The following is a 27,981-nucleotide window of genomic DNA, read 5'->3' on the forward strand; positions in this document are numbered from 1 at the left end:
CTGTCCCGGGACTGTATCCGATTTCAGTGTCCAGTACTGTCCTGGGTCTGTATCCAATTTCAGTGTCCAGTACTGTCCCGGGTCTGTATCCGATTTCAGTGTCCAGTACTGACCTGGGTCTGTATCCGATTTCAGTGTCCAGTACTGTCCCGGGACTGTATCCGATTTCAGTGACCAGTACTGTCCCAGGTCTGTATCCGATTTCAGTGTCCAGTACTGTCCCGGGACTGTATCCGATTTCACTGTCCAGTACTGTCCTGGGTCTGTATCCAATTTCAGTGTCCAGTACTGTCCCGGGTCTGTATCCGATTTCAGTGTCCAGTACTGTCCTGGGTCTGTATCCGATTTCAGTGTCCAGTACTGTCCCAGGTCTGTATCCGATTTCAGTGTCCAGTACTGTCCCGGGACTGTATCCGATTTCAGTGTCCAGTACTGACCCGGGTCTGTATCCGATTTCAGTGTCCAGTACTGACCCGGGACTGTATCCGATTTCAGTGTCCAGTACTGTCCCAGGTCTGTATCCGATTTCAGTGTCCAGTACTGACCCGGGACTGTATCCGATTTCAGTGTCCAGTACTGTCCTGGGACTGTATCCGATTTCACTGTCCAGTACTGTCCCGGGTCTGTATCCGATTTCAGTGTCCAATACTGTCCCAGGTCTGTATCCGATTTCAGTGTCCAGTACTGACCCGGGACTGTATCCGATTTCAGTGTCCAGTACTGTCCCAGGTCTGTATCCGATTTCAGTGTCCAGTACTGACCCGGGACTGTATCCGATTTCAGTGTCCAGTACTGTCCCAGGTCTGTATCCGATTTCAGTGTCCAGTACTGACCCGGGACTGTATCCGATTTCAGTTTCCAGTACTTTCCTGGGTCTGTATCCGATTTCAGTGTCCAGTACTGTCCTGGGTCTGTATCCGATTTCAGTGTCCAGTACTGTCCTGGGTCTGTATCCAATTTCAGTGTCCAGTACTGTCCCGGGACTGTATCCGATTTCAGTGTCCAGTACTGTCCCAGGTCTGTATCCGATTTCAGTGTCCAGTACTGTCCCAGGTCTGTATCCGATTTCAGTGTCCAGTACTGACCCGGGACTGTATCCGATTTCAGTGTCCAGTACTGTCCCAGGTCTGTATCCGATTTCAGTGTCCAGTACTGACCCGGGACTGTATCCGATTTCAGTTTCCAGTACTGTCCTGGGACTGTATCCGATTTCAGTGTCCAGTACTGACCCGGGACTGTATCCGATTTCAGTTTCCAGTACTGTCCCAGGTCTGTATCCGATTTCAGTGTCCAGTACTGACCCGGGACTGTATCCGATTTCAGTTTCCAGTACTGTCCCAGGTCTGTATCCGATTTCAGTGTCCAGTACTGTCCCAGGTCTGTATCCGATTTCAGTGTCCAGTACTGACCCGGGTCTGTATCCGATTTCAGTGTCCAGTACTGACCCGGGTCTGTATCCGATTTCAGTGTCCAGTACTGTCCCAGGTCTGTATCCGATTTCAGTGTCCAGTACTGTCCCAGGTCTGTATCCGATTTCAGTGTCCAGTACTGACCCGGGTCTGTATCCGATTTCAGTGTCCAGTACTGTCCCAGGTCTGTATCCGATTTCAGTGTCCAGTACTGTCCCAGGTCTGTATCCGATTTCAGTGTCCAGTACTGTCCTGGGTCTGTATCCGATTTCAGTGTCCAGTACTGTCCCAGGTGTGTATCCGATTTCAGTGTCCAGTACTGTCCTGGGACTGTATCCGATTTCAGTGTCCAGTACTGACCCGGGACTGTATCCGATTTCAGTGTCCAGTACTGACCCGGGACTGTATCCGATTTCAGTGTCCAGTACTGTCCCGGGACTGTATCCGATTTCAGTGTCCAGTACTGTCCCAGGTGTGTATCCCATTTCAGTGTCCAGTACTGACCCGGGACTGTATCCGATTTCAGTGTCCAGTACTGTCCCGGGACTGTATCCGATTTCAGTGTCCAGTACTGTCCCAGGTGTGTATCCGATTTCAGTGTCCAGTACTGACCCGGGAATGTATCCGATTTCAGTGTCCAGTACTGTCCCGGGACTGTATCCGATTTCAGTGTCCAGTACTGACCCGGGACTGTATCCGATTTCAGTGTCCAGTACTGACCCGGGACTGTATCCGATTTCAGTGTCCAGTACTGTCCCAGGTGTGTATCCGATTTCAGTGTCCAGTACTGACCCGGGAATGTATCCGATTTCAGTGTCCAGTACTGTCCCAGGTCTGTATCCGATTTCAGTGTCCAGTACTGACCCGGGACTGTATCCGATTTCAGTGTCCAGTACTGACCCGGGTCTGTATCCGATTTCAGTGTCCAGTACTGTCCCGGGTCTGTATCCGATTTCAGTGTCCAGTACTGACCCGAGTCTGTATCCGATTTCAGTGTCCAGTACTGACCCGGGACTGTATCCGATTTCAGTGTCCAGTACTGACCCGGGTCTGTATCCGATTTCAGTGTCCAGTACTGTCCCAGGTCTGTATCCGATTTCAGTGTCCAGTACTGTCCCAGGTCTGTATCCGATTTCAGTGTCCAGTACTGTCCCAGGTCTGTATCCGATTTCAGTGTCCAGTACTGTCCCGGGTCTGTATCCGATTTCAGTGTCCAGTACTGTCCCGGGACTGTATCCGATTTCAGTGTCCAGTACTGTCCTGGGTCTGTATCCGATTTCAGTGTCCAGTACTGTCCCGGGACTGTATCCGATTTCAGTGTCCAGTACTGACCCGGGTCTGTATCCGATTTCAGTGTCCAGTACTGACCCGGGTCTGTATCCGATTTCAGTGTTCAGTACTGACCCGGGACTGTATCCGATTTCAGTGTCCAGTACTGACCCGGGTCTGTATCCGATTTCAGTGTCCAGTACTGTCCCAGGTCTGTATCCGATTTCAGTGTCCAGTACTGTCCCAGGTCTGTATCCGATTTCAGTGTCCAGTACTGTCCCAGGTCTGTATCCGATTTCAGTGTCCAGTACTGTCCCCGGACTGTATCCGATTTCAGTGTCCAGTACTGACCCGGGTCTGTATCCGATTTCAGTGTCCAGTACTGTCCCGGGACTGTATCCGATTTCAGTGTCCAGTACTGACCTGGGTCTGTATCCGATTTCAGTGTCCAGTACTGTCCCAGATCTGTATCCGATTTCAGTGTCCAGTACTGACCCGGGACTGTATCCGATTTCAGTGTCCAGTACTGTCCCAGGTCTGTATCCGATTTCAGTGTCCAGTACTGTCCCCGGACTGTATCCGATTTCAGTGTCCAGTACTGACCCGGGTCTGTATCCGATTTCAGTGTCCAGTACTGTCCCAGGACTGTATCCGATTTCAGTGTCCAGTACTGTCCCAGGTCTGTATCCGATTTCAGTGTCCAGTACTGTCCCGGGACTGTATCCGATTTCAGTGTCCAGTACTGACCCGGGTCTGTATCCGATTTCAGTGTCCAGTACTGTCCCAGGTCTGTATCCGATTTCAGTGTCCAGTACTGTCCTGGGTCTGTATCCGATTTCAGTGTCCAGTACTGTCCCCGGACTGTATCCGATTTCAGTGTCCAGTACTGTCCCGGGACTGTCTCCGATTTCAGTGTCCAGTACTGTCCCGGGACTGTATCCGATTTCAGTGTCCAGTACTGACCCGGGTCTGTATCCGATTTCAGTGTCCAGTACTGTCCCCGGACTGTATCCGATTTCAGTGTCCAGTACTGTCCTGGGTCTGTATCCGATTTCAGTGTCCAGTGCAGTCCCGGGTCTGTATCCGATTTCAGTGTCCAGTACTGTCCTGGGTCTGTATCCGATTTCAGTATCCAGTACTGTCCCAGGTCTGTATCCGATTTCAGTGTCCAGTACTGTCCCAGGTCTGTATCCGATTTCAGTGTCCAGTACTGTCCCAGGTCTGTATCCGATTTCAGTGTCCAGTACTGTCCCGGGACTGTATCCGATTTCACTGTCCAGTACTGTCCTGGGTCTGTATCCGATTTCAGTGTCCAGTACTGTCCCGGGACTGTATCCGATTTCAGTGTCCAGTACTGACCCGGGACTGTATCCAATTTCAGTGTCCAGTACTGTCCCAGGTCTGTATCCGATTTCACTGTCCAGTACTGTCCTGGGTCTGTATCCAATTTCAGTGTCCAGTACTGTCCCGGGTCTGTATCCGATTTCAGTGTCCAGTACTGTCCTGGGACTGTATCCGATTTCAGTGTCCAGTACTGTCCTGGGTCTGTATCCAATTTCAGTGTCCAGTACTGACCCGGGACTGTATCCGATTTCAGTGTCCAGTACTGTCCCGGGTCTGTATCCGATTTCAGTGTCCAGTACTGTCCCAGGTCTGTATCCGATTTCAGTGTCCAGTACTGTCCCAGGTCTGTATCCGATTTCAGTGTCCAGTACTGACCCGGGTCTGTATCCAATTTCAGTGTCCAGTACTGTCCCAGGTCTGTATCCGATTTCAGTGTCCAGTACTGTCCCAGGTCTGTATCCGATTTCAGTGTCCAGTACTGACCCGGGTCTGTATCCAATTTCAGTGTCCAGTACTGTCCCAGGACTGTATCTGATTTCAGTGTCCAGTACTGTCCCAGGTCTGTATCCGATTTCAGTGTCCAGTACTGACCCGGGTCTGTATCCAATTTCAGTGTCCAGTCCTGTCCCAGGTCTGTATCCGATTTCAGTGTCCAGTACTGTCCCGGGACTGTATCCGATTTCAGTGTCCAGTACTGTCCTGGGTCTGTATCCGATTTCAGTGTCCAGTACTGTCCCAGGTCTGTATCCGATTTCAGTGTCCAGTACTGTCCTGGGTCTGTATCCGATTTCAGTGTCCAGTACTGTCCCAGGTCTGTCTCCGATTTCAGTGTCCAGTACTGTCCCAGGTCTGTCTCCGATTTCAGTGTCCAGTACTGTCCCGGGACTGTATCCGATTTCAGTGTCCAGTACTGACCCGGGTCTGTATCCGATTTCAGTGTCCAGTACTGTCCCAGGTCTGTATCCGATTTCAGTGTCCAGTACAGTCCCAGGTCTGTATCCGATTTCAGTGTCCAGTACTGTCCCAGGTCTGTATCCGATTTCAGTGTCCAGTACTGTCCCGGGACTGTATCCGATTTCAGTGTCCAGTACTGTCCTGGGTCTGTATCCGATTTCAGTGTCCAGTACTGTCCCGGGACTGTATCCGATTTCAGTGTCCAGTACTGTCCCAGGTCTGTATCCGATTTCAGTGTCCAGTACTGTCCCAGGTCTGTATCCGATTTCAGTGTCCAGTACTGTCCCGGGACTGTATCCGATTTCAGTGTCCAGTACTGTCCCAGGTCTGTATCCGATTTCAGTGTCCAGTACTGTCCCAGGTCTGTATCCGATTTCAGTGTCCAGTACTGTCCCGGGACTGTATCCGATTTCAGTGTCCAGTACTGTCCTGGGTCTGTATCCGATTTCAGTGTCCAGTACTGTCCCGGGACTGTATCCGATTTCAGTGTCCAGTACTGTCCCAGGTCTGTATCCGATTTCAGTATCCAGTACTGTCCCGGGACTGTATCCGATTTCAGTGTCCAGTACTGACCCGGGACTGTATCCAATTTCAGTGTCCAGTACTGTCCCGGGACTGTATCCGATTTCAGTGTCCAGTACTGACCCGGGACTGTATCCGATTTCAGTATCCAGTACTGTCCCAGGTCTGTATCCGATTTCAGTGTCCAGTACTGTCCTGGGACTGTATCCAATTTCAGTGTCCAGTACTGTCCCAGGTCTGTATCCGATTTCAGTGTCCAGTACTGTCCCGGGACTGTATCCGATTTCAGTGTCCAGTACTGTCCCAGGTCTGTATCCGATTTCAGTGTCCAGTACTGTCCCAGGTCTGTATCCGATTTCAGTGTCCAGTACTGACCTGGGTCTGTATCCAATTTCAGTGTCCAGTACTGTCCCAGGTCTGTATCCGATTTCAGTGTCCAGTACTGACCTGGGTCTGTATCCGATTTCAGTGTCCAGTACTGACCCGGGTCTGTATCCGATTTCAGTGTCCAGTACTGACCTGGGTCTGTATCCGATTTCAGTGTCCAGTACTGACCTGGGTCTGTATCCGATTTCAGTGTCCAGTACTGTCCCGGGACTGTATCCGATTTCAGTGACCAGTACTGTCCCAGGTCTGTATCCGATTTCAGTGTCCAGTACTGTCCCGGGACTGTATCCGATTTCACTGTCCAGTACTGTCCTGGGTCTGTATCCGATTTCAGTGTCCAGTACTGTCCTGGGTCTGTATCCGATTTCAGTGACCAGTACTGTCCCAGGTCTGTATCCGATTTCAGTGTCCAGTACTGTCCCGGGACTGTATCCGATTTCACTGTCCAGTACTGTCCTGGGTCTGTATCCGATTTCAGTGTCCAGTACTGTCCTGGGTCTGTATCCGATTTCAGTGTCCAGTACTGTCCCGGGACTGTATCCGATTTCACTGTCCAGTACTGTCCCGGGTCTGTATCCGATTTCAGTGTCCAGTACTGTCCCGGGTCTGTATCCGATTTCAGTGTCCAGTACTGTCCTGGGTCTGTATCCAATTTCAGTGTCCAGTACTGTCCCGGGACTGTATCCGATTTCAGTGTCCAGTACTGACCCGGGACTGTATCCGATTTCAGTATCCAGTACTGTCCCAGGTCTGTATCCGATTTCAGTGTCCAGTACTGTCCTGGGTCTGTATCCAATTTCAGTGTCCAGTACTGTCCCGGGTCTGTATCCAATTTCAGTGTCCAGTACTGTCCCAGGTCTGTATCCGATTTCAGTGTCCAGTACTGTCCCGGGACTGTATCCGATTTCAGTGTCCAGTACTGTCCCAGGTCTGTATCCGATTTCAGTGTCCAGTACTGTCCCGGGACTGTATCCGATTTCAGTGTCCAGTACTGTCCTGGGTCTGTATCCAATTTCAGTGTCCAGTACTGTCCCAGGTCTGTATCCGATTTCAGTGTCCAGTACTGACCTGGGTCTGTATCCGATTTCAGTGTCCAGTACTGTCCCGGGACTGTATCCGATTTCAGTGACCAGTACTGTCCCAGGTCTGTATCCGATTTCAGTGTCCAGTACTGTCCCGGGACTGTATCCGATTTCACTGTCCAGTACTGTCCTGGGTCTGTATCCAATTTCAGTGTCCAGTACTGTCCCGGGTCTGTATCCGATTTCAGTGTCCAGTACTGTCCTGGGTCTGTATCCGATTTCAGTGTCCAGTACTGTCCCGGGACTGTCTCCGATTTCAGTGTCCAGTACTGTCCCGGGTCTGTATCCGATTTCAGTGTCCAGTACTGACCCGGGACTGTATCCAATTTCAGTGTCCAGTACTGTCCCAGGTCTGTATCCGATTTCAGTGTCCAGTACTGTCCTGGGTCTGTATCCAATTTCAGTGTCCAGTACTGTCCCAGGTCTGTATCCGATTTCAGTGTCCAGTACTGTCCCGGGACTGTATCCGATTTCAGTGTCCAGTACTGACCCGGGTCTGTATCCGATTTCAGTGTCCAGTACTGACCCGGGACTGTATCCGATTTCAGTGTCCAGTACTGTCCCAGGTCTGTATCCGATTTCAGTGTCCAGTACTGACCCGGGACTGTATCCGATTTCAGTGTCCAGTACTGTCCTGGGACTGTATCCGATTTCACTGTCCAGTACTGTCCCGGGTCTGTATCCGATTTCAGTGTCCAGTACTGTCCCAGGTCTGTATCCGATTTCAGTGTCCAGTACTGACCCGGGACTGTATCCGATTTCAGTGTCCAGTACTGTCCCAGGTCTGTATCCGATTTCAGTGTCCAGTACTGACCCGGGACTGTATCCGATTTCAGTGTCCAGTACTGTCCCAGGTCTGTATCCGATTTCAGTGTCCAGTACTGACCCGGGACTGTATCCGATTTCAGTTTCCAGTACTTTCCTGGGTCTGTATCCGATTTCAGTGTCCAGTACTGTCCTGGGTCTGTATCCGATTTCAGTGTCCAGTACTGTCCTGGGTCTGTATCCAATTTCAGTGTCCAGTACTGTCCCGGGACTGTATCCGATTTCAGTGTCCAGTACTGTCCCAGGTCTGTATCCGATTTCAGTGTCCAGTACTGTCCCAGGTCTGTATCCGATTTCAGTGTCCAGTACTGACCCGGGACTGTATCCGATTTCAGTGTCCAGTACTGTCCCAGGTCTGTATCCGATTTCAGTGTCCAGTACTGACCCGGGACTGTATCCGATTTCAGTTTCCAGTACTGTCCTGGGACTGTATCCGATTTCAGTGTCCAGTACTGACCCGGGACTGTATCCGATTTCAGTTTCCAGTACTGTCCCAGGTCTGTATCCGATTTCAGTGTCCAGTACTGACCCGGGACTGTATCCGATTTCAGTTTCCAGTACTGTCCCAGGTCTGTATCCGATTTCAGTGTCCAGTACTGTCCCAGGTCTGTATCCGATTTCAGTGTCCAGTACAGACCCGGGTCTGTATCCGATTTCAGTGTCCAGTACTGTCCTGGGTCTGTATCCAATTTCAGTGTCCAGTACTGACCCGGGTCTGTATCCGATTTCAGTGTCCAGTACTGTCCCAGGTCTGTATCCGATTTCAGTGTCCAGTACTGTCCCAGGTCTGTATCCGATTTCAGTGTCCAGTACTGTCCCAGGTCTGTATCCGATTTCAGTGTCCAGTACTGACCCGGGTCTGTATCCGATTTCAGTGTCCAGTACTGTCCCAGGTCTGTATCCGATTTCAGTGTCCAGTACTGTCCTGGGTCTGTATCCGATTTCAGTGTCCAGTACTGTCCCAGGTGTGTATCCGATTTCAGTGTCCAGTACTGTCCTGGGACTGTATCCGATTTCAGTGTCCAGTACTGACCCGGGACTGTATCCGATTTCAGTGTCCAGTACTGACCCGGGTCTGTATCCGATTTCAGTGTCCAGTACTGTCCCAGGTGTGTATCCGATTTCAGTGTCCAGTACTGACCCGGGAATGTATCCGATTTCAGTGTCCAGTACTGTCCCGGGACTGTATCCGATTTCAGTGTCCAGTACTGACCCGGGACTGTATCCGATTTCAGTGTCCAGTACTGACCCGGGACTGTATCCGATTTCAGTGTCCAGTACTGTCCCAGGTGTGTATCCGATTTCAGTGTCCAGTACTGACCCGGGAATGTATCCGATTTCAGTGTCCAGTACTGTCCCGGGACTGTATCCGATTTCAGTGTCCAGTACTGACCCGGGACTGTATCCGATTTCAGTGTCCAGTACTGACCCGGGACTGTATCCGATTTCAGTGTCCAGTACTGTCCCAGGTGTGTATCCGATTTCAGTGTCCAGTACTGACCCGGGAATGTATCCGATTTCAGTGTCCAGTACTGTCCCAGGTGTGTATCCGATTTCAGTGTCCAGTACTGACCCGGGACTGTATCCGATTTCAGTGTCCAGTACTGTCCCGGGACTGTATCCGATTTCAGTGTCCAGTACTGTCCCAGGTGTGTATCCCATTTCAGTGTCCAGTACTGACCCGGGACTGTATCCGATTTCAGTGTCCAGTACTGTCCCGGGACTGTATCCGATTTCAGTGTCCAGTACTGTCCCAGGTGTGTATCCGATTTCAGTGTCCAGTACTGACCCGGGAATGTATCCGATTTCAGTGTCCAGTACTGTCCCGGGACTGTATCCGATTTCAGTGTCCAGTACTGACCCGGGACTGTATCCGATTTCAGTGTCCAGTACTGACCCGGGACTGTATCCGATTTCAGTGTCCAGTACTGTCCCAGGTGTGTATCCGATTTCAGTGTCCAGTACTGACCCGGGAATGTATCCGATTTCAGTGTCCAGTACTGACCCGGGACTGTAGCTGCTGCTGCCCCTCCCCCCAGTGACCAATTACTTGTGCCAATAGGTTTTCCAATCAGAACTTGCTCCAGCTTGATCAGGAGGAGTTGGTGCTCTGGGACAATACCACCCATATTAACGTCATCTGACCAATGGTCCTTCTGTTCCGACTGGCTCTTATATTTACTGGTGCCTCCCCCAATCCCCCATTTTCTTTGCAAACACAGAACTGGTGGAGGTTCCTCCTCTCAAAGGAATCTCTGGCAACTGCCCTTTGGTGGTCTCACTCCAAGAATACAAAGATCTAGATCATCCTGATACTGAATGGTCCTTTGGAAACACTCCAATCACAACATGTCACACTTTATAGGGTTCCAGAATAACAGCAATTTGCATTTATAAAACACCTTTAACTTCGTAAAACGTCCTAATACACTTCACAGAAACATAAAATCAAATATATGACATTGAGCCACATAAAGCAATATTAGGTCAGGTGACAAAACGCTTGGTCAAAGAGGTAAGTTTTAAGCAGCATCTTAAAGGAGAGAGAGGTGGAGAGGTTTAGGGAGGGAATTCCACAGCTGAGGGCCCAGGCAGCTGAAGGCTCAAACAATGTTGGAGCAATTAAAATCGGGGATGTGCAAGAGGCCAGAATTGGAGGCGTGCAGAAATATCAGAGGGTTGTAGGGCTGGAGGAGATTACAGAGATAGGGAAGGGTGATGACATGGAGGGTTTTGAGCACAAGGATGAGAATTTAAAAACCTTTCTCTTCAAGACGCTCCTTGAAACTTACCTCTTTGAGCTAGTGTTTGGTCACCTGTCCTAATATCTCCTTATGTGGCTCTATGTCAAATTTATTTTGAAGCATCTCAGGACGTTTTACTACATTAAAAACACCATATAAATGCAGGATGTTGTTTAGAGATATAAAAGCTTCACCTAAACAAGGCATGATTCTAACTGAATGGTGAACATGCTCGAGCAGCTGAATGGCCTCATCCTGATGCTACAACCTGGTGAATAGCTGGTTGACACTCGATCTGAAGGCGCATGAAAGTGTTCCCATAAAGGTGAGTTACTGGAGGACAATCAGAGCAAGGGAACTGCAAGGTAACGAGAGGCAGGTCAGTACTGCATATGAAAGAAGGGAGTAAAAGAGGAGATAAACGAAAACAGATGCTTCACTCCATCATCCGCTCACTGCAGATGTTTGACTAACTGATCAGCAATCGCCAGATTCCTGACTCACTCCTATTTGTTGAATCTTGTGAGTACAGGACTCACTCTCCAGCCCTGAGGTTGAGACAAGACTCTGTGAAATATTAATCAGTGTTTCAGCTCTTTCCCCCCTCCTTTCCAGAAGGGATTCTAGGGTGTATCCCATCTGGTCCAGGCTCCCTGTAGTCATTTTGTGCTTTCAGTTCCTTGTGTGACAGATGCTTTATTGACCTACACATATGTTATCAGATTCCACAGCCAGTCTGACATGATGTGATGAATTCACTTACCACATCTGCCGTTTCCCAATCCTTCCCATTCCAACACAACTTTAATCCTTAAATCACTGAGTGAATCTTTCACAATCTGCAAATTGTGTTCATAACAAGACCTCACTTTCTGCATTCTATTTAATCCTTCAAAACAAAAGAAGCCAGAAGCACAGACTGATGGTCAAACAACTCTCTGTGACATGAACCTGGAGAAGTTTCAAGCCAGTTCAAGAGGGTCGAGGCCCAGAACAGTCATTAACTGGGAGTGTTTGATGGGGACACTGTAGAGGGAACTTTACTCTGTATCGAACCCCATTTTTTTTTCCCTTTATCCCTCAGGCCCCCTTTATATACATATTTACAGTTTTAAAATAACTTTATTAAAACCAGATAAATAAACAAAAAACTCAAATTAAAATGCCATTCTCGGCGTCAACGATGCACTCCAGTCCCTGCGGTGCCCACCAGTCGCGGAAGGCCTCAAGCGTACCGGCGGACACCGCATGCTCCTTCTCCAGGGACACCCGGGCGCGAACGTAACTGCGGAAGAGGGGCAGGCAATTGGGGAGGACGGACCCCTCGATGGCCCACAACCTGGACCTGTGAATTGCCACCTTGGCCAGGCCCAGGAGCAGACCGATGGGGGAGATCATCCTCCCGGCCCACTCCCCTCCGCACCGGGTGCCCAAAGATCAGGAGCGTGGGACTGAAGTGCAGCCAGAATTTGAGGAGCAGCCCCTTCAGATACTCAAAGAGGGGCTGCAACCTCGCACACTCCGTATATACGTGGAACACCGACCCGTCCAGGCCGCAGAACGTACAGGCGGCCTGGGAGTCCGTGAACCTACTTAAAAGCCTATTGCATGGGACTGCTCTGTGCAGCACCCTCCACCCCAGGTCCCCGATGTAAAGGGGGAAGACTCCCGCGTAGAGAGACCTCCATCGGGGTTTCCCCTTGCCGCCATATGGCAACGCAGACCGCCAGGATGTGTCCGGCCGGCTGATGAGGGCGAGGAAGTGGAGAGTGTGCAGGAGCAGCCCGTACAGGAAACCCCTCCGCGCCGATTGGAATGGCACAGAAGGCATTTCCGAGAGGCGGCTCGGGTTGTGCGGGACCAGCTCCCGAGGAGGGTTTCGGGGCCTGGGTCTGATGAGCAGCTCTGGCCGAGTGGGAATCAGCCCGTCCAGGAGTGCTCTGAACACCCGAGCCCCCTCGCCACCTGCAGTGAGGGGCGTCCCGGGAGCTACGGCTACTCCTCCGCCCACCGGACCGTCCCCGGAGTCGGCCGCCCAGACAGCCGAGGCTCTCTCCTCCGCCGGCGGGGGAGCGCCCTGACTGGAGGCGACCATGTTCCAGACTCTGAATAGATCCCGGTAAAACACAGGCAACTCCCTCAGAGAGGCGCGGCTAACGGACTCCACCGGGAGCTGCGTGTCGTCTTGAAGGCAGTGATACTAGCGGAAAAAATACGTCGCCAGCGCACAACATCTGGGAGAACGCTCGATGTACAGGTATCTCTGCAGGGTCCGAAGGCAGAGAGTCGCAGCCTGGGTGCAGACGCACACCAGCAACTGGCCGCCCTCCTCGATCGGGAGACTCAGGACCGCGGCAGAGACCCAGTGTTTCCTCTTGCCCCAGAAGAAATCGACGAGCTTCTTCTGGATCTTGGCGAATGCAGGGGCGGGGCCAAAGTGACCAGTCGGTACCACAGCATCGAGGCCACCAGTTGGTTTATGACCAGCGCTCGGCCCCTGTAGGAAAGCACTCGGAGCAGTCCTGTCCAGCGCCCCAGTCGAGTGGTGACTTTCGCCTCCAACTCCTGCCAGTTTGCCGGCCAGGCTCCGCAAGTCAATGGGATCTGTGACCTCGAGGAGCAAGTCATCGGCATAAGCCGAGAGGATGACCCACATGGCCGGCCCGCGCAGAGCCAATCCCATCAACCTCCTGCGAAGCAGGCACAGGAAGGGCTCCACGCAGATGGTATACAATTGGCCGGACATGGGGCACCCCTGACGCACTCCTCTCCCAAAGCGAAGGGGCGCCGTCAAGGACCCATTAACCTTGACTAGACACTCTGCGGCAGCGTATAAAAGTCGGACCCGGGCCACAAAATGCAGCCTGAGTGCGAATGCGCTCAGCGTTCCAAAAAGGTATTTGTGATCCACCCTGTCGAACGCCTTCTCCTGATCGAGGGAGAGAAAGGCGACCGACTGACCAGTCCTCTGGGAAAGATGGATCAGGTCCCGGACCAGGTGGATGTTGTCCAGGATGGACCGGCCCGGGACCGTGTAGGACTGGTCGGGGTGGGTCATGTGGGCCAGCACGGAGCCCAGGCGGGTAGACATAGCCCGGGCAAAGATCTTATAATCCGTGCTGAGGAGGGAGACCGGACGCCGGTTTTTAAGCAGGCGGAGATCGTCCCTCTTCGGCAGCAGGACAATGACCGCCCTGCGTCACAAGAGGGGCATCTCGCCGGTCGCCAGGCTTTCCACCAGGACTCACATGTAATCATCCCCCAGGACATCCCAGAACGCCCTGAGGAACTCCACAGTCAGCCCGTCTAGTCCTGGGGATTTGCCCCTCGAGAGCTGGTGGAGGGCGCCAGTCAGCTCCGCAAACGTGAGCGGAGCCTCCAATCCTTCGGCGCCCTCTGGGCTGACCTTCAGCAGGTCCTCCCACAAAACTCTGTGCGCGTCCTCGCTGGACGGATCCGGAGAGAACAATGCACTGTAACAGGTACGGACCAGGAGGCCCATTCCCTCTGGATCCGTGATGGAGGATCCATCGTCGGCCAGCAGCTCGATGAGCTGCTTACGGACCCCCTGCCATTTCTCCAGCGAGTAGAAGAAGGGTGAGGCGCAGCCCAAATTTTCCAGTATCACGTACGCGCCTCAGTACCCTCTGAGCTGCAGGTCCCTCAGTGCGCCTTCTCTTTGTACCCCTGCCACAGAGCCGGGTCTGCGATGGCGTGACCGAGGCGGGACTCCAAGTCGAGCACCTCCCTCTCTATGCGCCCAAACTCGGCTTCCCACCTCTTGGCCGACCCCTTTGCGTGCTCCTGACAGAAGACACGGATGTGAGTCTTGCCCACATCTCACCATAGCCTAAAGGAAGGGATGCCCCCCGCTTCCTTCTCCAGTCGGCCCAGAGTCAACGGAAAGTGTCCTGGAATCGCTCGTCCTCCAGCAGCCGGTTGTTAAAGTACCAGTACGCAGACACCGTGTGCGGAGCAGAGTGAACTCCGCCCACACCAGGTGGTGGTCTGAGCACGGCACCAGCCGCATGGAGGCCGCCGAGACGCGAAAACATACATCTGCGGAAAGTAGAGGTGGTCAATTCGGGACCTTCCTCCCTCAGACCTCCACGTGAAGGCGCTGGAGTCGGGATGGAGATTCCGCCAGACGTCCACCAAGTTAAGGGAGCTGATCAGTTCCCTCAACTTCTTCACCGACGCTTGGCCGCACTGGGGACCGGAGCGATCGCCCACCTCGAGAGTATAATTGAAATCCCCCTCCCACCCCTGAGGATGATGCACTCGCCGCTATCGATGGAGCTCAAGAGAACGGACACTTCTTCAAAGAAGCGCGCTTGCAACGTGCGGGGCCTGGGCGCGTATACGTTCACAAAGTGGAGCGGCACGCTACCCAGGTGAACAGCGAGGGGGAGCAAGCGGCCCGGCATGAGCTCCTTGACCCCCAAGATCTCCGGCTGAAAAGTCGGGGCCAACAAGATAGCCACCCCACTAGAAATCGGGGTGAGATGACTCATGTAGACCCCACCCTGCCACTCCAGGAGCCAGGTGGCTTCGTCTCCCGGAATGGTGTGGGTTTCCTGCAGAAAACTCACCGCGTATCTCCCTTCCCTGAGGACTGAGAGATTGTGAAATCTGCGGTGAGACCCCCTGCTGCCCCTCTTGAGGCTGGCTATGGTTATCTTCATGTCAAAGGTACTTAAAAACCGTCATCACCACCTCACTGTGAGGAGGGAGCGGAGGTGCACCTGGCCCTCCACTCCCCCAGCAACCCAATGAGGAACGCATTAAATCGGTGCCTCTCAATAAGTTTCACGCCCGCACTCTTGCCCGCTTTCTTGAGGGCGGCACGGACGGATTGGATGATCAGTGCCAGATTCGACCAACGGCCGAGGGCCAGCTGAACTTTATTGCGGCAACCCCCACATGCTGCGAGAAAACCCCGGAGTTCCACCGTGGGGATGAGAGGAGACTCAGTGGGAGGCACGAGGGAGTCCACCACCTTACTGGCGATGGAATCAAGGTCGTCTTCCATACCCCACATCGAGTCCCCATCCTCCTCCGGGTCGTCACCGCCAGCGGCCGACACACCCACCACACACTGTGGGGCGGATGTCCCGGCCGCGCCAGCTGCTCCCGCCTCCATCACAATCCCACCCCCAGGATCGATGGCGGAGGAGTCCTCTCTGGGTTCTCCTGTGGAACTGGAGCCTATGGGCGCCAGTGGTTCAGGACCCCCCTCCACCTCCGTCCCCAGGCCATTGAGCGGTCCAGGGAGATGGAAGTTCCCGACTCCGGAAATCCAGCCGGAGCCGAGACCGGAGGCGGAGAGAGGAGGCCATCTCCCGCTCCGCCAGCACCACAGGCCCAGCAGACGGGGCAGCATTTTCAATTATAACTGGGTCGGGTACATCCTGTTTGGGAGTGGATTCTGGCTGGGAGGGCCGACCCTTTGGGGCCTCACCCACCCCTCCACTCAGGGCACCCAACCCAATGGCAGACTGGGAGGCGTCCCCAGGCTCCCCTGCCACAAGCAGGGCTCCACTTGCTCCTTCAGGAGGGGCTGCCTGTACAGGGGGCTCTCCCTCCCCTCCATCCTGAGGTTCTTACGATCATGCCCCACCCCCTTGCAGACATGGCACCACGTCCCGTCCACCCTGCATAAATAGCTGGCGGCGGAAGGAGTAGACATGTCGGAGGCTGTGTTCCCGAAGACCGAGCGGGACTGGGGTGATCCCCGACCTTACCTCCTGCAGATGGTGCAGGTGGGGGAGGAGGAGCTCACTGGGAATGAAGGGCGGGACGTTTAACAACATTATCCGCTGCGCAGTGGCCCCCAGAGGGTCCACTGGCAGGAAAGTCCCACCAACTGTGTGCCCCGTACTTAGGGCGAGGGACACCACCCGCCCGGTCTTCAGGAAGAACACAGCCTTCCCATACATCTTTGAGGCTGCCACAATGGCCGAGGGGCCGACAATCTTGGCCATTGCCTTAAAGCAAGCTTCAATTGTCATGGTTGGGTGGGTGTAACTCTTCACCTCATGCTTTGATGTCAAGATTTTAAATGGTGACCGGGCCACAAGAGCGGCTGCCACAGCTGCTGCAGCATAGGAGGGCCCCGCCACCGGAGAGGACTGAGAAGCCATGGGGTCGAAGAGTTACACGCACTGTGTGTTGAGAGAGCAAAAAAAAAAGTAAATAAAATAATAAATTGAAAATGCAAACACTTAAAGGATTATAGCAAAGTGGAAGAGGCTGAGGGAGAGGAAGGCCAGGAGGAATCAGTCTTTGTTGGTATTTACAAAAAAGAAGTCTTTTCGCTGGTCTTCGAATGTTTCTTTGCAAAGCAGGTGTGGAAAGAGATGCAGTGGTTTTTGTCGAGGTTCATCCCAAGCAGCTCTGTAACACAGGAGTTTGTGCTCTACGGACTGTTCCCAGGGACGCACACCGAGACAAACATCAACTGCTGCTGCAGGACCATCAATTCGGTGAAAGACGCCCTTTGGTCTGCCTGAAACTTGCTGGTCTTCCAGCGCAAAGAGTTGTCCACGATCGAATGTTGCAAACTGGCACATTCCAAGGTCCAGGACTACGTGCTGAGGGACGCACTAAAGCTTGGGGCAGCCGCAGCAAAGGCTCAATGGGGAAAGACCACAGTGTAAGGTCCCCCCCACTATAGTGAACCAACTGGACCCATGGAAAACCCCTTGAACTGTATCTGGAAATTATTTGTTTGCTGTAAAATGCACATGGCATGTAAAATGAAATGGAAGGGATGTGAGGCAACTCACTCCTGTATTTAAGGAAACTGATCTCCTTTGCATTCTTTGTTTTGTTTGACTTGGTGCTGTTTGGAACTGTTATGTATTTTTTTTTACAGATTTTATGAATAATGTATATTTTGGAAATAAAAAAAAAGTCTTTTAGCTGGTTTTCCAGTTGGGAGGGTGGGGCGATGTCGTCACCTGGGACAGCTGTAAGCTGCCCAGGCACATGCCTCTTCCGATGTCGAGATAAAAAGTCTCTTCACCTGGGCAGCTCCAGCTATCCCAGGCTCGGTAGTTGGAGTGGGGACGGAGCTCCCTATCCAAAGGCGTTAAACACAGCCTGAACAATACAGCCCCATCCAAGGTCTTCAGGCCTCTTCTTCCCCACCCCCAACAATCAATGAAAAAGACTTCAATGTGAAACAAACTCACAGAAGAGCTTCCAGTTCTCTGCCTTCCTTTCTTGCCGATATGGAAAAACCTTTCTTTCAATCTCAGTCTCTCCCTCTTGCAGCAGTCACATGGCTTCCAGCCTCTGCACACAGCCACAGTCAGCTGAACCTCGTTAACCACTCAGCACCTCCAATTAAACAGCAGCCAACCCCCGTACTGTACCTCTCCTGGGAGCGTTTGATGGGGACAGTGTAGAGGGAGCTTTACTCTGTATCTAACCCCGTGCTGTACCTGTCCTGGGAGTGTTTGATGGGGACAGTGTAGAGGGAGCTTTACTCTGTATCTAACCCTGCGTTGTCCCTGCTTTTGGAGTGTTTGCTGGGGACAGTGTAGAGGAAGATTTACTCTATGCACTAAGATTTTCTTTATGCTGGTATTTGGTGCGTGTATTAATATTAGCAGAATAGAAAGCTTTGTTAATCTTTTTTGGGATATGCACCTGGCATTCCCTTCAGTTCAGAATCTTCAGTTCCTTGAATAAATGGAGCCTGTGTCCCCTATGTTCTGGACTGCACCTTTACTACCATAGAATCATAGAATAGTATTGCACATAAGGAGGCCATTTGGCCCATTGAATTTGCACTAACTTAATATACAAAAGTATAATGGAGAGACTGGAGAAGCTGGGTTCTTCTCCTTAGAGCGGAGAAGGCTCGGGGAGATTTGATAGAAGTGTTCAAAACCATGAAGGGTTTAAATCGAGTAAATAAAGAGAAACTGTTTCTAATGGCTGAAGGGTCGATAACCAGAGGGCACAGATTTAAGGTGTTGGCTTAAGAACCAGAGGTGACATGAGGAAAAGTTTTTTTACGCAGCAGGTGGTTAGGATTTGGAAAGCACTGCCTGATAGGGCAGTGGATGCAGATTCAACAGTAATTTTTGAAAGGGAATTGGATAAATACTTGAAGGGGAAAAGATTACAGGGATACATGGAAAGAGCAGGGGAGTGGGACTAACTGAATTGTTTTTCAAAAGTCCTTCCAGTCAGACAGGACAGACACAGTGATGGTGATGGAGGAGTCTGGGACACTGGCTGTAAGGTGTGATTTTATGAGTATCAGAGATCATAATCTAGTATCCTTAAAAAAGCTACTGTAGCCTCACTGACTGGAGTCCCTATGGAAGGTTTGGTTGAAAAGCACATCAGTAAGATAAGACACAACTGTGGAGCAAAAAACTGGTCCATCTTACATAAAATACATGAATGAACAGATTATAGGTTTAACTGTGAGATCTGTCAATTTCCTAACAATCCTCATTCAATTAAAGTAACAAAGATGGAACTCTACTGATGATGCAGCTGAAAACCAACTTTCAAGACAATTTCATCCTTCCTGCTACAACTGCACAGGTTAGCGTATTAACCCTAGTATCATCGGGTGGGGCGAGGAAGGGACAACGGGGGAAGGGTCGAGAGTGGAAGGGGTCGAGGGGGTCAAGGGTGGAGAGGGGAGAGGGTCGAGTGAAGAGATGGTTGAACGAAGGAAAAGACGGGGAGGGTTGTATAGTGGTTATGTAACTGAACTAGTAAAAAGCCAGTATCAATAATGAAACTACTGGAATGTCACAAAAACCAGTCTGGTTCCCTAATGTCCTTTAGGGAAGGAAATCAGCCGTCCTTACCTGGTCTGGCCTACATATAACTCCAGACACACAGCCATGTGATTGAATCTTAACTGCCCTTTAAAAAGGCCCAGCGAGACACTCAGCTGTATCAAACCGCTACAGAAAAGTTGAATAAGAATAAAACTGGACAGACCACCTGGCATCGACCTAGGCACCAGACATAACAAAGGCACACACTACCCAGTTGACTCTGCAAAGTCCTCCTCACTAACATCTGGGGACTTGTACCAAAACTGGGAGAGCTGTACCACAGACAACTCAACCAGCAGCCTGCCCTAGTCATATTCCTGAATCACACCTTACAGCCAATGTCCCAGACTCCTCCATCACCATCCTTGGGTCTGTCCTCTCTAAATGGAAGGACTTTTGAAGAGCAATTCAGTTAGACCCACTGCCCTGCTCTTTCCCTGTATCCCTGCAATCTTTCTCCTTCAAGTATTTATCCAATTCCCTTTTGAAGGCTCCTATTGAATCTGTATCCACCGCCCTATCAGGTAGTGCATTCCAAATCCTAACCACACATTGTGTAAAAAACTTTTCCTCATGTCACCTTTGGGTTCTTTTACTAATCACCTTAAATCTGTGCCCTCTAGTTATCGACCCTTCAGTGACCGGAAACAGTTTCTCTATTTAGTCTATCTAAACCCTTCACGGTTTTAAACACCTCTATTAAATCTTCCCTTAGCCTTCTCTTCTTTAAGAACTACCCCAGCTTCACCAAACTATCCATTATATTATTGTATATTAAGCTAGTGCAGATTTGATGGGCCAAATGGCCTCCTTCTGTACTATACTACTCGATGATTCTATAATAGACCCATCAGAGATGGTGGCATGTTAATATATAACCATCGGATCAGATCTAAACTCTGCAGTCCTGCCACATCCAGTTGTGAATGCTGGTGGACAATTAAATAACTAACTGGAGGAGAAGACTCCACAAATATCCCCATCCTCAGTGATCATCAGTGCAAAAAGACAAGGCTGAAGCATTGCAATCATCTTCAGCCAGAAGTGCCAAGTGGATGATCCAACTCGGTTTCCTCCTGAGGTCACCAGCAGCACAGGTGCCAGTCTTGAGCCAATTGGATTCACTCCACATGATATCAAGAAACAACTGTCATCGACAGTACTACCAAGCAGCACTTACTCAGCAATTACCTGCTCACCAATGTTCAGTCTGGGTTCTGCCAGGGACACTCAGCTCCAGACCTCATTACAGCCTTTGTCCAAACATGAACAAAAGAGAGGAGAGGGATATACTTGCATTGGAAGCAATTCAGAGAAGGTTCACTAGGTTGAGTCTTGAAGAAAGGTTGATCAGCGTTGGACTTACACTCTTTGGTGTTTAGAAGAATGGGAGGTGACCTTGTTGAAATATATAAGACGCTGAGGGGGCTTGACAGGGTAGATGCTGAGAAGTTGTTTCGCCTCAGGGGGGAATCTAGATCTGGGGGCACAGTTTTAAAATAAGGGATCTCCCATTTAAGATGAAGATGAGGAGGAATTTCTTCTCTCAGAGGGTCGTTAGTGTTTGGAATTCTCTACCCCAGACAGCAGTGGAGGCTGGGTCATTGAATGTATTCAAGACTCAGTTAGACAGATTTTTTTATTGACAAGGGAGTCAAGGATTATGGGGGACAGGCAGGAAAGTGGAGTTGAGGCCATAATCAGATCAGCCATGATCTTATTGAATCGCAGAGCAGGCTCGAGGGGCTGAATGGCCTACTCCTGCTCCTATTGATTAAAAAGGGGATGGGGAAAGGATCAAAGGGGAAAACAGGACAGAAGAAAAGGTAATGAAAGAGATAAAGACAGACAGAAAGACTGAATGGACAAAGGAGCTCCTTAAAGGGCAGCACAGTGGCGCAGTGGCTAGCACCGCAGCCTCACAGCTCCAGGGACCCGGGTTCAATTCTGGGTACTGCCTGTGTGGAGTTTGCAAGTTCTCCCTGTGTCTGCGTGGGTTTCCTCCGGGTGCTCCGGTTTCCTCCCACATGCCAAAGACTTGCAGGTTGATAGGTTAATTGGCCATTATAAATTGCCATAGTAAGGGTAGGTGGTAGGGGAATATAGGGACAGGTGAGGATGTGGTAGGAATATGGGATTAGTGTAGGATTAGTATAAATGGGTGATTGATGGTCGGCACAGACTCGGTGGGCCGAAGGGCCTGTTTAGTGCTGTATCTCTAAACTAAAACTAAACTAAACTAAAACTATGGGACTATATCGCCGTTCCTTCACTGTCACTGGGTCAAAATCCTGGAATTCCCTTCCTAACAGCACTGTGGGTCTACCTACCCCACACGGACTGCAGCAGTTCAAGAAGGCAGCTCACCACCACCTTCTCAAGGGCAATTGGGGATGGGCAATAAATGCTGGCCTGGCCAGCGACACCCACATCCCATGAATGAACAAAAAAGGTGGAGCATGATGGGCACAATGGGGGCATCAAAGTCACTTTCCTGACTGCAATGCCTTCTCTTTGTTGTATTACCCAAAGAAGCTTAACATCTGTTTAAGATAAGCCCCCTGTTGGGTGCATTGAATGTGCTAACTTCTGTCTCTTTAGCATTCAAAGATAAAGCATTTGAACACGGTGGCATGAGATGCTTTATATATACATGATGAAATCCTCTTTGTTTACTAATAAACAATCCAAACACAATGTCAATGAGTCTGGTTTCTTATCTGCTGGTTGGATTTGAGTCAAAAATGCTTCATTTAACTTTACAGAGATATAAATGAACAACATTCCATTCCGGCAATACAAGTAAAGCCAGAACGTCACATTCCTTCTGTGTCATGCTGCTTACTGTGTGTCTCACAAATTCAATGCAGATAATAATCCTTTTACTGACGATGGTGAGGATTCTGAGAATGCATCAGACTAATATTATGAATGGCTTTGATAGTTGCCCCTTCCCAAACATATCAGCCAATGTTGTTTAAAGGGGAGTCCAATTCAAACTTATAAACACGGCATCTTATCCCATCCCCTCATAAACATTCTGAAGCTCTCCGCACATAATGATGGGCTGGTTCAATATGCATCAACTTTTATTTAGACAAATGTGGCAGGAGCACGATGAACAGATAGGTGAGCTGTGTTTTGGTGATGTTTATTGAGGGAGGAATGTTGGCCAAGATACCGGGAGAAACCTCTGTTGTTCTTCCAGTACTATCATGGGATTGGTTACCTCCATCTGAACAAGCAGGTATGGCCCCATCTTACCTGAAAGTACTTATCCCTCAGTATGGAGGGCTCGAGCTGTGAGGCAATATGGGCAGAACTCAGAAATAGGAAGGGTGCGGTAACAATGTTGGGGCTGTACTACAGGCCTCCCAACAGCGAGCGTGAGATAGAGGTACAAATATGTAAACAGATTATGGAAAGATGTAGGAGCAACAGGGTGGTGGTGATAGGAGATTTTAATTTTCCCAACATTGACTGGGATTCACTTAGTGTTAGAGGTCTAGATGGAGCAGAATTTGTAAGGAGCATCCAGGAGGGTTTTCTAGAGCAGTATGTAAATAGTCCAACTCGGGAAGGGGCCATACTGGACCTGGTGTTGGGGAATGAGCCCGGTCAGGTTGTTGAAGTTTCAGTAGGGGACTACTTTGGGAATAATGACCACAATTCCGTAAGTTTTAGAATACTCATGGACAAAGACGAGAGTGGTCCTAAAGGAAGAGTGCTAAATTGGGGGAAGGCCAACTATACCAAAATTCGGCAGGAGCTGGGGAATGTAGATTGGGAGCAGCTGTTTGAAGGTAAATCCACATGTGATATGTGGGAGGCTTTTAAAGAGAGGTTGATTAGCGTGCAGGAGAGACATGTTCCTGTGAAAATGAGGGATAGAAATGGCAAGATTAGGGAACCATGGATGACAGGTGAAACTGTGAAACTAGCTAAGAGGAAAAAGGAAGCATACATAAGGTCTAGGCGGCTGAAGAAAGACGAAGCTTTGGAAGAATATCGAGAATGTAGGACCAATCTGAAACGAGGAATTAAGAGGGCTAAAAGGGGTCATGAAATATCTTTAGCAAACAGGGTTAAGGAAAATCCCAAAGCCTTTTATTCATATATAAGGAGCAAGAGGGTAACTAGAGAAAGGATTGGCCCACTCAAGGACAAAGGAGGAAAATTATGCGTGGAGTCAGAGAAAACGGGTGAGATTCTAAACGAGTACTTTGCATCGGTATTCACCGAGGAGAGGGACATGACGGATGATGAGGTTAGGGATAGATGTTTGATTACTCTAGGTCAAGTCGGCATAAGGAGGGAAGAAGTGTTGGGTATTCTAAAAGGCATTAAGGTGGACAAGTCCCCAGGTCCGGACGGGATCTATCCCAGGTTACTGAGGGAAGCGAGAGAGGAAATAGCTGGGGCCTTAACAGATATCTTTGCAGCATCCTTAAACACGGGTGAGGTCCCGGAGGACTGGAGAATTGCTAATGTTGTCCCCTTGTTTAAGAAGGGTAGCAGGGATAATCCAGGTAATTATAGACCAGTGAGCCTGACGTCAGTGGTAGGAAAGCTGCTGGAGAAGATACTGAGGGATAGGATCTATTCCCATTTGGAAGAAAATGGGCTTATCGGTGATAGGCAACATGGTTTTGTGCAGGGAAGGTCATGTTTTACCAACTTAATAGAATTCTTTGAGGAAGTGACAAAGTTGATTGATGAGGGAAGGGCTGTAGATGTCATATACATGGACTTCAGTAAGGCGTTTGATAAGGTTCCCCATGGTCGGCTGATGGAGAAAGTGAAGTCGCATGGGGTCCAAGGTGTACTAGCTAGATGGATAAAGAACAGGCTGGGCAACAGGAGACAGAGAGTAGTAATGGAAGGGAGTTTCTCAAAATGGAGACGTGTGACCAGTGGTGTTCCACAGGGATCCGTACTGGGACCACTGTTGTTTGTGATATACATAAATGATTTGGAGGAAAGTATAGGTGATCTGATTAGCAAGTTTGAAGACGACACTAAGATTGGTGGAGTAGTAGATAGTGAAGGGGACTGTCAGAGAATACAGCAGAATATAGATAGATTGGAGAGTTGGGCAGAGAAATGGCAGATGGAGTGCAATCCGGGCAAATGCGAGGTGATGCATTTTGGAAGATCCAATTCGAGTGAACTATACAGTAAATGGAAAAGTCCTGGGGAAAATTGATGTCCAGAGAGATTTGGGTGTTCAGGTCCATTGTTCCCTGAAGGTGGCAACGCAGGTCAATAGAGTGGTCAAGAAGGCATACGGCATGCTTTCCTTCATCGGACGGGGTATTGAGTACAAGGGTTGGCAGGTCATGTTACAGTTGTATAAGACTTTGGTTCGGCCACATTTGGAATACTGCGTGCAGTTCTGGTCGCCACATTACCAAAAGGATGTAGATGCTTTGGAGAGGGTGCAGAGGAGGTTCACCAGGATGTTGCCTGGTATGGAGGGCATTAGGTATGAAGAGAGGTTGAGTAGATTAGGATTATTTTCATTAGAAAGAGGGAGGTTGAGGGGGGACCTGATTGAGGTGTACAAAATCATGAGAGGTATAAGACAGGGTGGATAGCAAGAAGCTTTTTCCCAGAGTGGGGGATTCAATTACTAGGGGTCACGAGTGCAAAGTGAGAGGGGAAAAGTTTAGGGGGGATATGCGTGGAAAGTTCTTTACGCAGAGGGTGGTGGGTGCCTGGAACGCGTTGTCAGCGGAGGTGGTAGACGCGGGCACGATAGCGTCTTTTAAGATGTATCTAGACAGATACATGAATGGGCAGGAAGCAAAGAGATACAGCCCCTTAGAAAATAGGCGACATATTTAGATAGAGGATCTGGATCGGCGCAGGCTTGGAGGGCCGAAGGGCCTGTTCCTGTGCTGTAATTTTCTTTAATAAAAGCAAAATACTGCGGATGCTGGAAATCTGAAACAAAAACAAGAAATGCTGGAATCACTCAGCAGGTCTGGCAGCATCTGTGGAAAGAGAAGCAGAGTTAACGTTTCGGGTTCCGAAGAAGGGTCACTGACCCGAAACGTTAACTCTGCTTCTCTTTCCACAGATGCTGCCAGACCTGCTGAGTGATTCCAGCATTTCTTGTTTTTGTTTCTGTAATTTTCTTTGTTCTTTGTACTGCACTGGACTGTCAGCCTAGATCATGTGCTCAAGTCCTCAAGCCAAAAGGAGCCAATTTCGGACTCTGAATGTGGATTCTGTTGACTGATTATGAGTTGCTACAGAGGACAGCAAAAAGTTTCACAATACTCGACTCAGAACTATTTTTATGTCTGCAAAGAGCTATTAAATTTTAAATACATTCAGTTTTGGAGAATGCTGAAATAAAGGAAGTATGATCTGACATAAATTTGACTAAAAACTTGCTAAAATTATATTTTTTTCCATTTAAAGTAGAAATTGAACAGAGAGATTTTCCAGAGATCTCTTACCCCAATGATTTTTCCATTGTCCGAGTCGGAGAGATAAGCCTCCTCTACCATGATCCCAGCCACAGACACTCAGCAAGTTCAGCAGTCCCACAACCTGGACACAAACCCATTTAATCCCGAAAGCTTCCACCTCAACCGAGCTTGAAATGGGACACAAAAAGCAAGGTGATTGATGGTCCTTTTGGCCAATGAAAAGTGAGAACGGACTGTCAGTCACACGATTATAACAATGGGCTCGCAAAGGGAAGGCGGGACCTCACAGTTCGAAAGTTTGGTTGTGACAGAATCATTTTGCAGAATTGCGGAGGAATATTGGACTTTTCGCATGCATCACATGAGGAGCATCAGCAGGAACGGGAAATAAGGAAACTTATTTTGCGCAAAGATGGTGAACTAATTCAATGGGGGTCTTGAGATTTCCCGACAGCTTTTCCTGCACTGTGTAAAACTTCACAGACTCCAAACTCAATTCGAGGGAACGAAATACTGACTCTTATCCACAATATCTGACCAAGCATAACTCATTAAAGGAAATTGGAGTTAAACTGGACGGGACCCAGTCAGACCGCAGCTATAATGCTGGAATTGTATCTACAAAGCAGACGATTTATTATTCATTCCCTCAGTTTCTTAGAACATTTGTAACACTTTATCGTCCATTATTAAAATACTCTAGTTTGTGACTTGCACAGATTTACCACCAACCTTAACCCCCTATATAACTATTTTACATTGTAAGATTTAATGTAAACATTTGTAATGGGGGATTTTTATCCGAGTATAGACTGGATAGTAGTAGTGTAAAGGGCAGAGAGGGGCAAGAGCAGACAATGTCTGCCAGTCATGGATGAGCTGGACGAACAGCCAACAAAATCGGAACTCAGTGATACCATTGATTCTCTAGCCAGTGGAAAAGCCGCTGGAAAGGACGGCATTATCCCTGAAATAATCAAGAGTGCCAAGCCTGCTATACTCTCAGCACTCCATGAACTGCTTTGCCTGTGCTGGGATGAGGGAGCAGTACCTCAGGACATGCGCGATGCCAATATCATCACCCTCTATAAGAACAAGGGTGACCGTGGTGACTGCAACAACTACCGTGGAATCTCCCTGCTCAGCATCGTGGGGAAAGTCTTCGCTTGAGTCGTTTTAAACAGACTCCAGAAGCTGGCCGAGCGCGTCTACCCTGAGGCACAGTGCGGCTTTCGAGCAGAGAGATCCACCATTGACATGCTGTTCTCCCTTTGCCAGATACAGGAGAACAACAGATGCCCCTCTACGTTGGTTTCATAGACCTCACCAAAAGCCTTTGACCTCGTCAGCAGACATGGTCTCTTCAGACAATAGCAAAGATCGGTTGTCCACCAAAGCTACTAAGTATCATCACCTCATTCCATGACAATATGAAAGGCACAATTCAGCATAGCGGCACCTCATCAGACCCCTTTCCTATCCTGAGTGGCGTGAAACAGGGCTGTGTTCTCGCACCTACACTGTTTGGGATCTTCCTCTCCCTGCTGCTCTCACATGCGTTCAAGTCTTCAGAAGAAGGAATTTTCCTCCACACAAGATCAGGTGGCAGGTTGTTCAACCTTGCCCGTCTGAGAGCAAAGACCAAAGTACGGAAAGTCCTCATCAGGGAACTCCTCTTTGCTGACGATGCTGCATTAACATCTCACACTGAAGAGTGTCTGCAGAGATTCATCGACAGGATTGCGGCTGCCTGCAACGAATTTGGCCTAACCACCAACCTCAAGAAAACGAACATCATGGGACAGGATGTCAGAAATGCTCCATCCATCAATATCGGCAACCACGCTCTGGAAGTGGTTCAAGAGTTCAACCTACCTAGGCTCAACTATCACCAGTAACCTGTCTCTAGATGCAGAAATCAACAAGCGCATGGGAAAGGCGCCTGCTGCTATGTCCAGACTGGCCAAGAGGGTGTGGGAAAATGGCCCACTGATATGGAACACAAAAGTCCGAGTGTTTCAAGCCTGTGTCCTCAGTACCTTGCTCTACGGCAGCGAGGCCTGGACAACGTATGTCAGCCAAGAGCGACGTCTCAACTCATTCCATCTTCGCTGCCTCTGAAGAATCCTTGGCATCAGGTGGCAGGATCGTATCTCCAATGCAGAAGTCCTCGAGGCAGCCAACATCCCCAG

The 27,981-nt window shown here is 49.8% G+C and overlaps 1 protein-coding gene across 4 annotated transcripts in view; it reads right to left on the minus strand.

Moving 5' to 3' along the window:
* Positions 1 to 25,938, minus strand: part of slc2a15b (solute carrier family 2 member 15b) — a 93,314-nt gene extending 67,376 nt beyond the window's left edge. For all 4 annotated transcript variants that reach the window (XM_068053402.1, XM_068053399.1, XM_068053403.1 and 1 more), the window contains exon 1: positions 25,817 to 25,938. In XM_068053402.1, the coding sequence (XP_067909503.1) occupies positions 25,817 to 25,867 (51 nt within the window). In that variant the 5' untranslated portion in view covers positions 25,868 to 25,938. The remainder of the gene's footprint in view (positions 1 to 25,816) is intronic.
* Positions 25,939 to 27,981: the final 2,043 nt, after the last annotated feature.

This window comes from Heterodontus francisci, chromosome 20, assembly GCF_036365525.1.
Source record: "Heterodontus francisci isolate sHetFra1 chromosome 20, sHetFra1.hap1, whole genome shotgun sequence".
In the NCBI taxonomy this organism is placed as follows: domain Eukaryota; kingdom Metazoa; phylum Chordata; class Chondrichthyes; order Heterodontiformes; family Heterodontidae; genus Heterodontus; species Heterodontus francisci.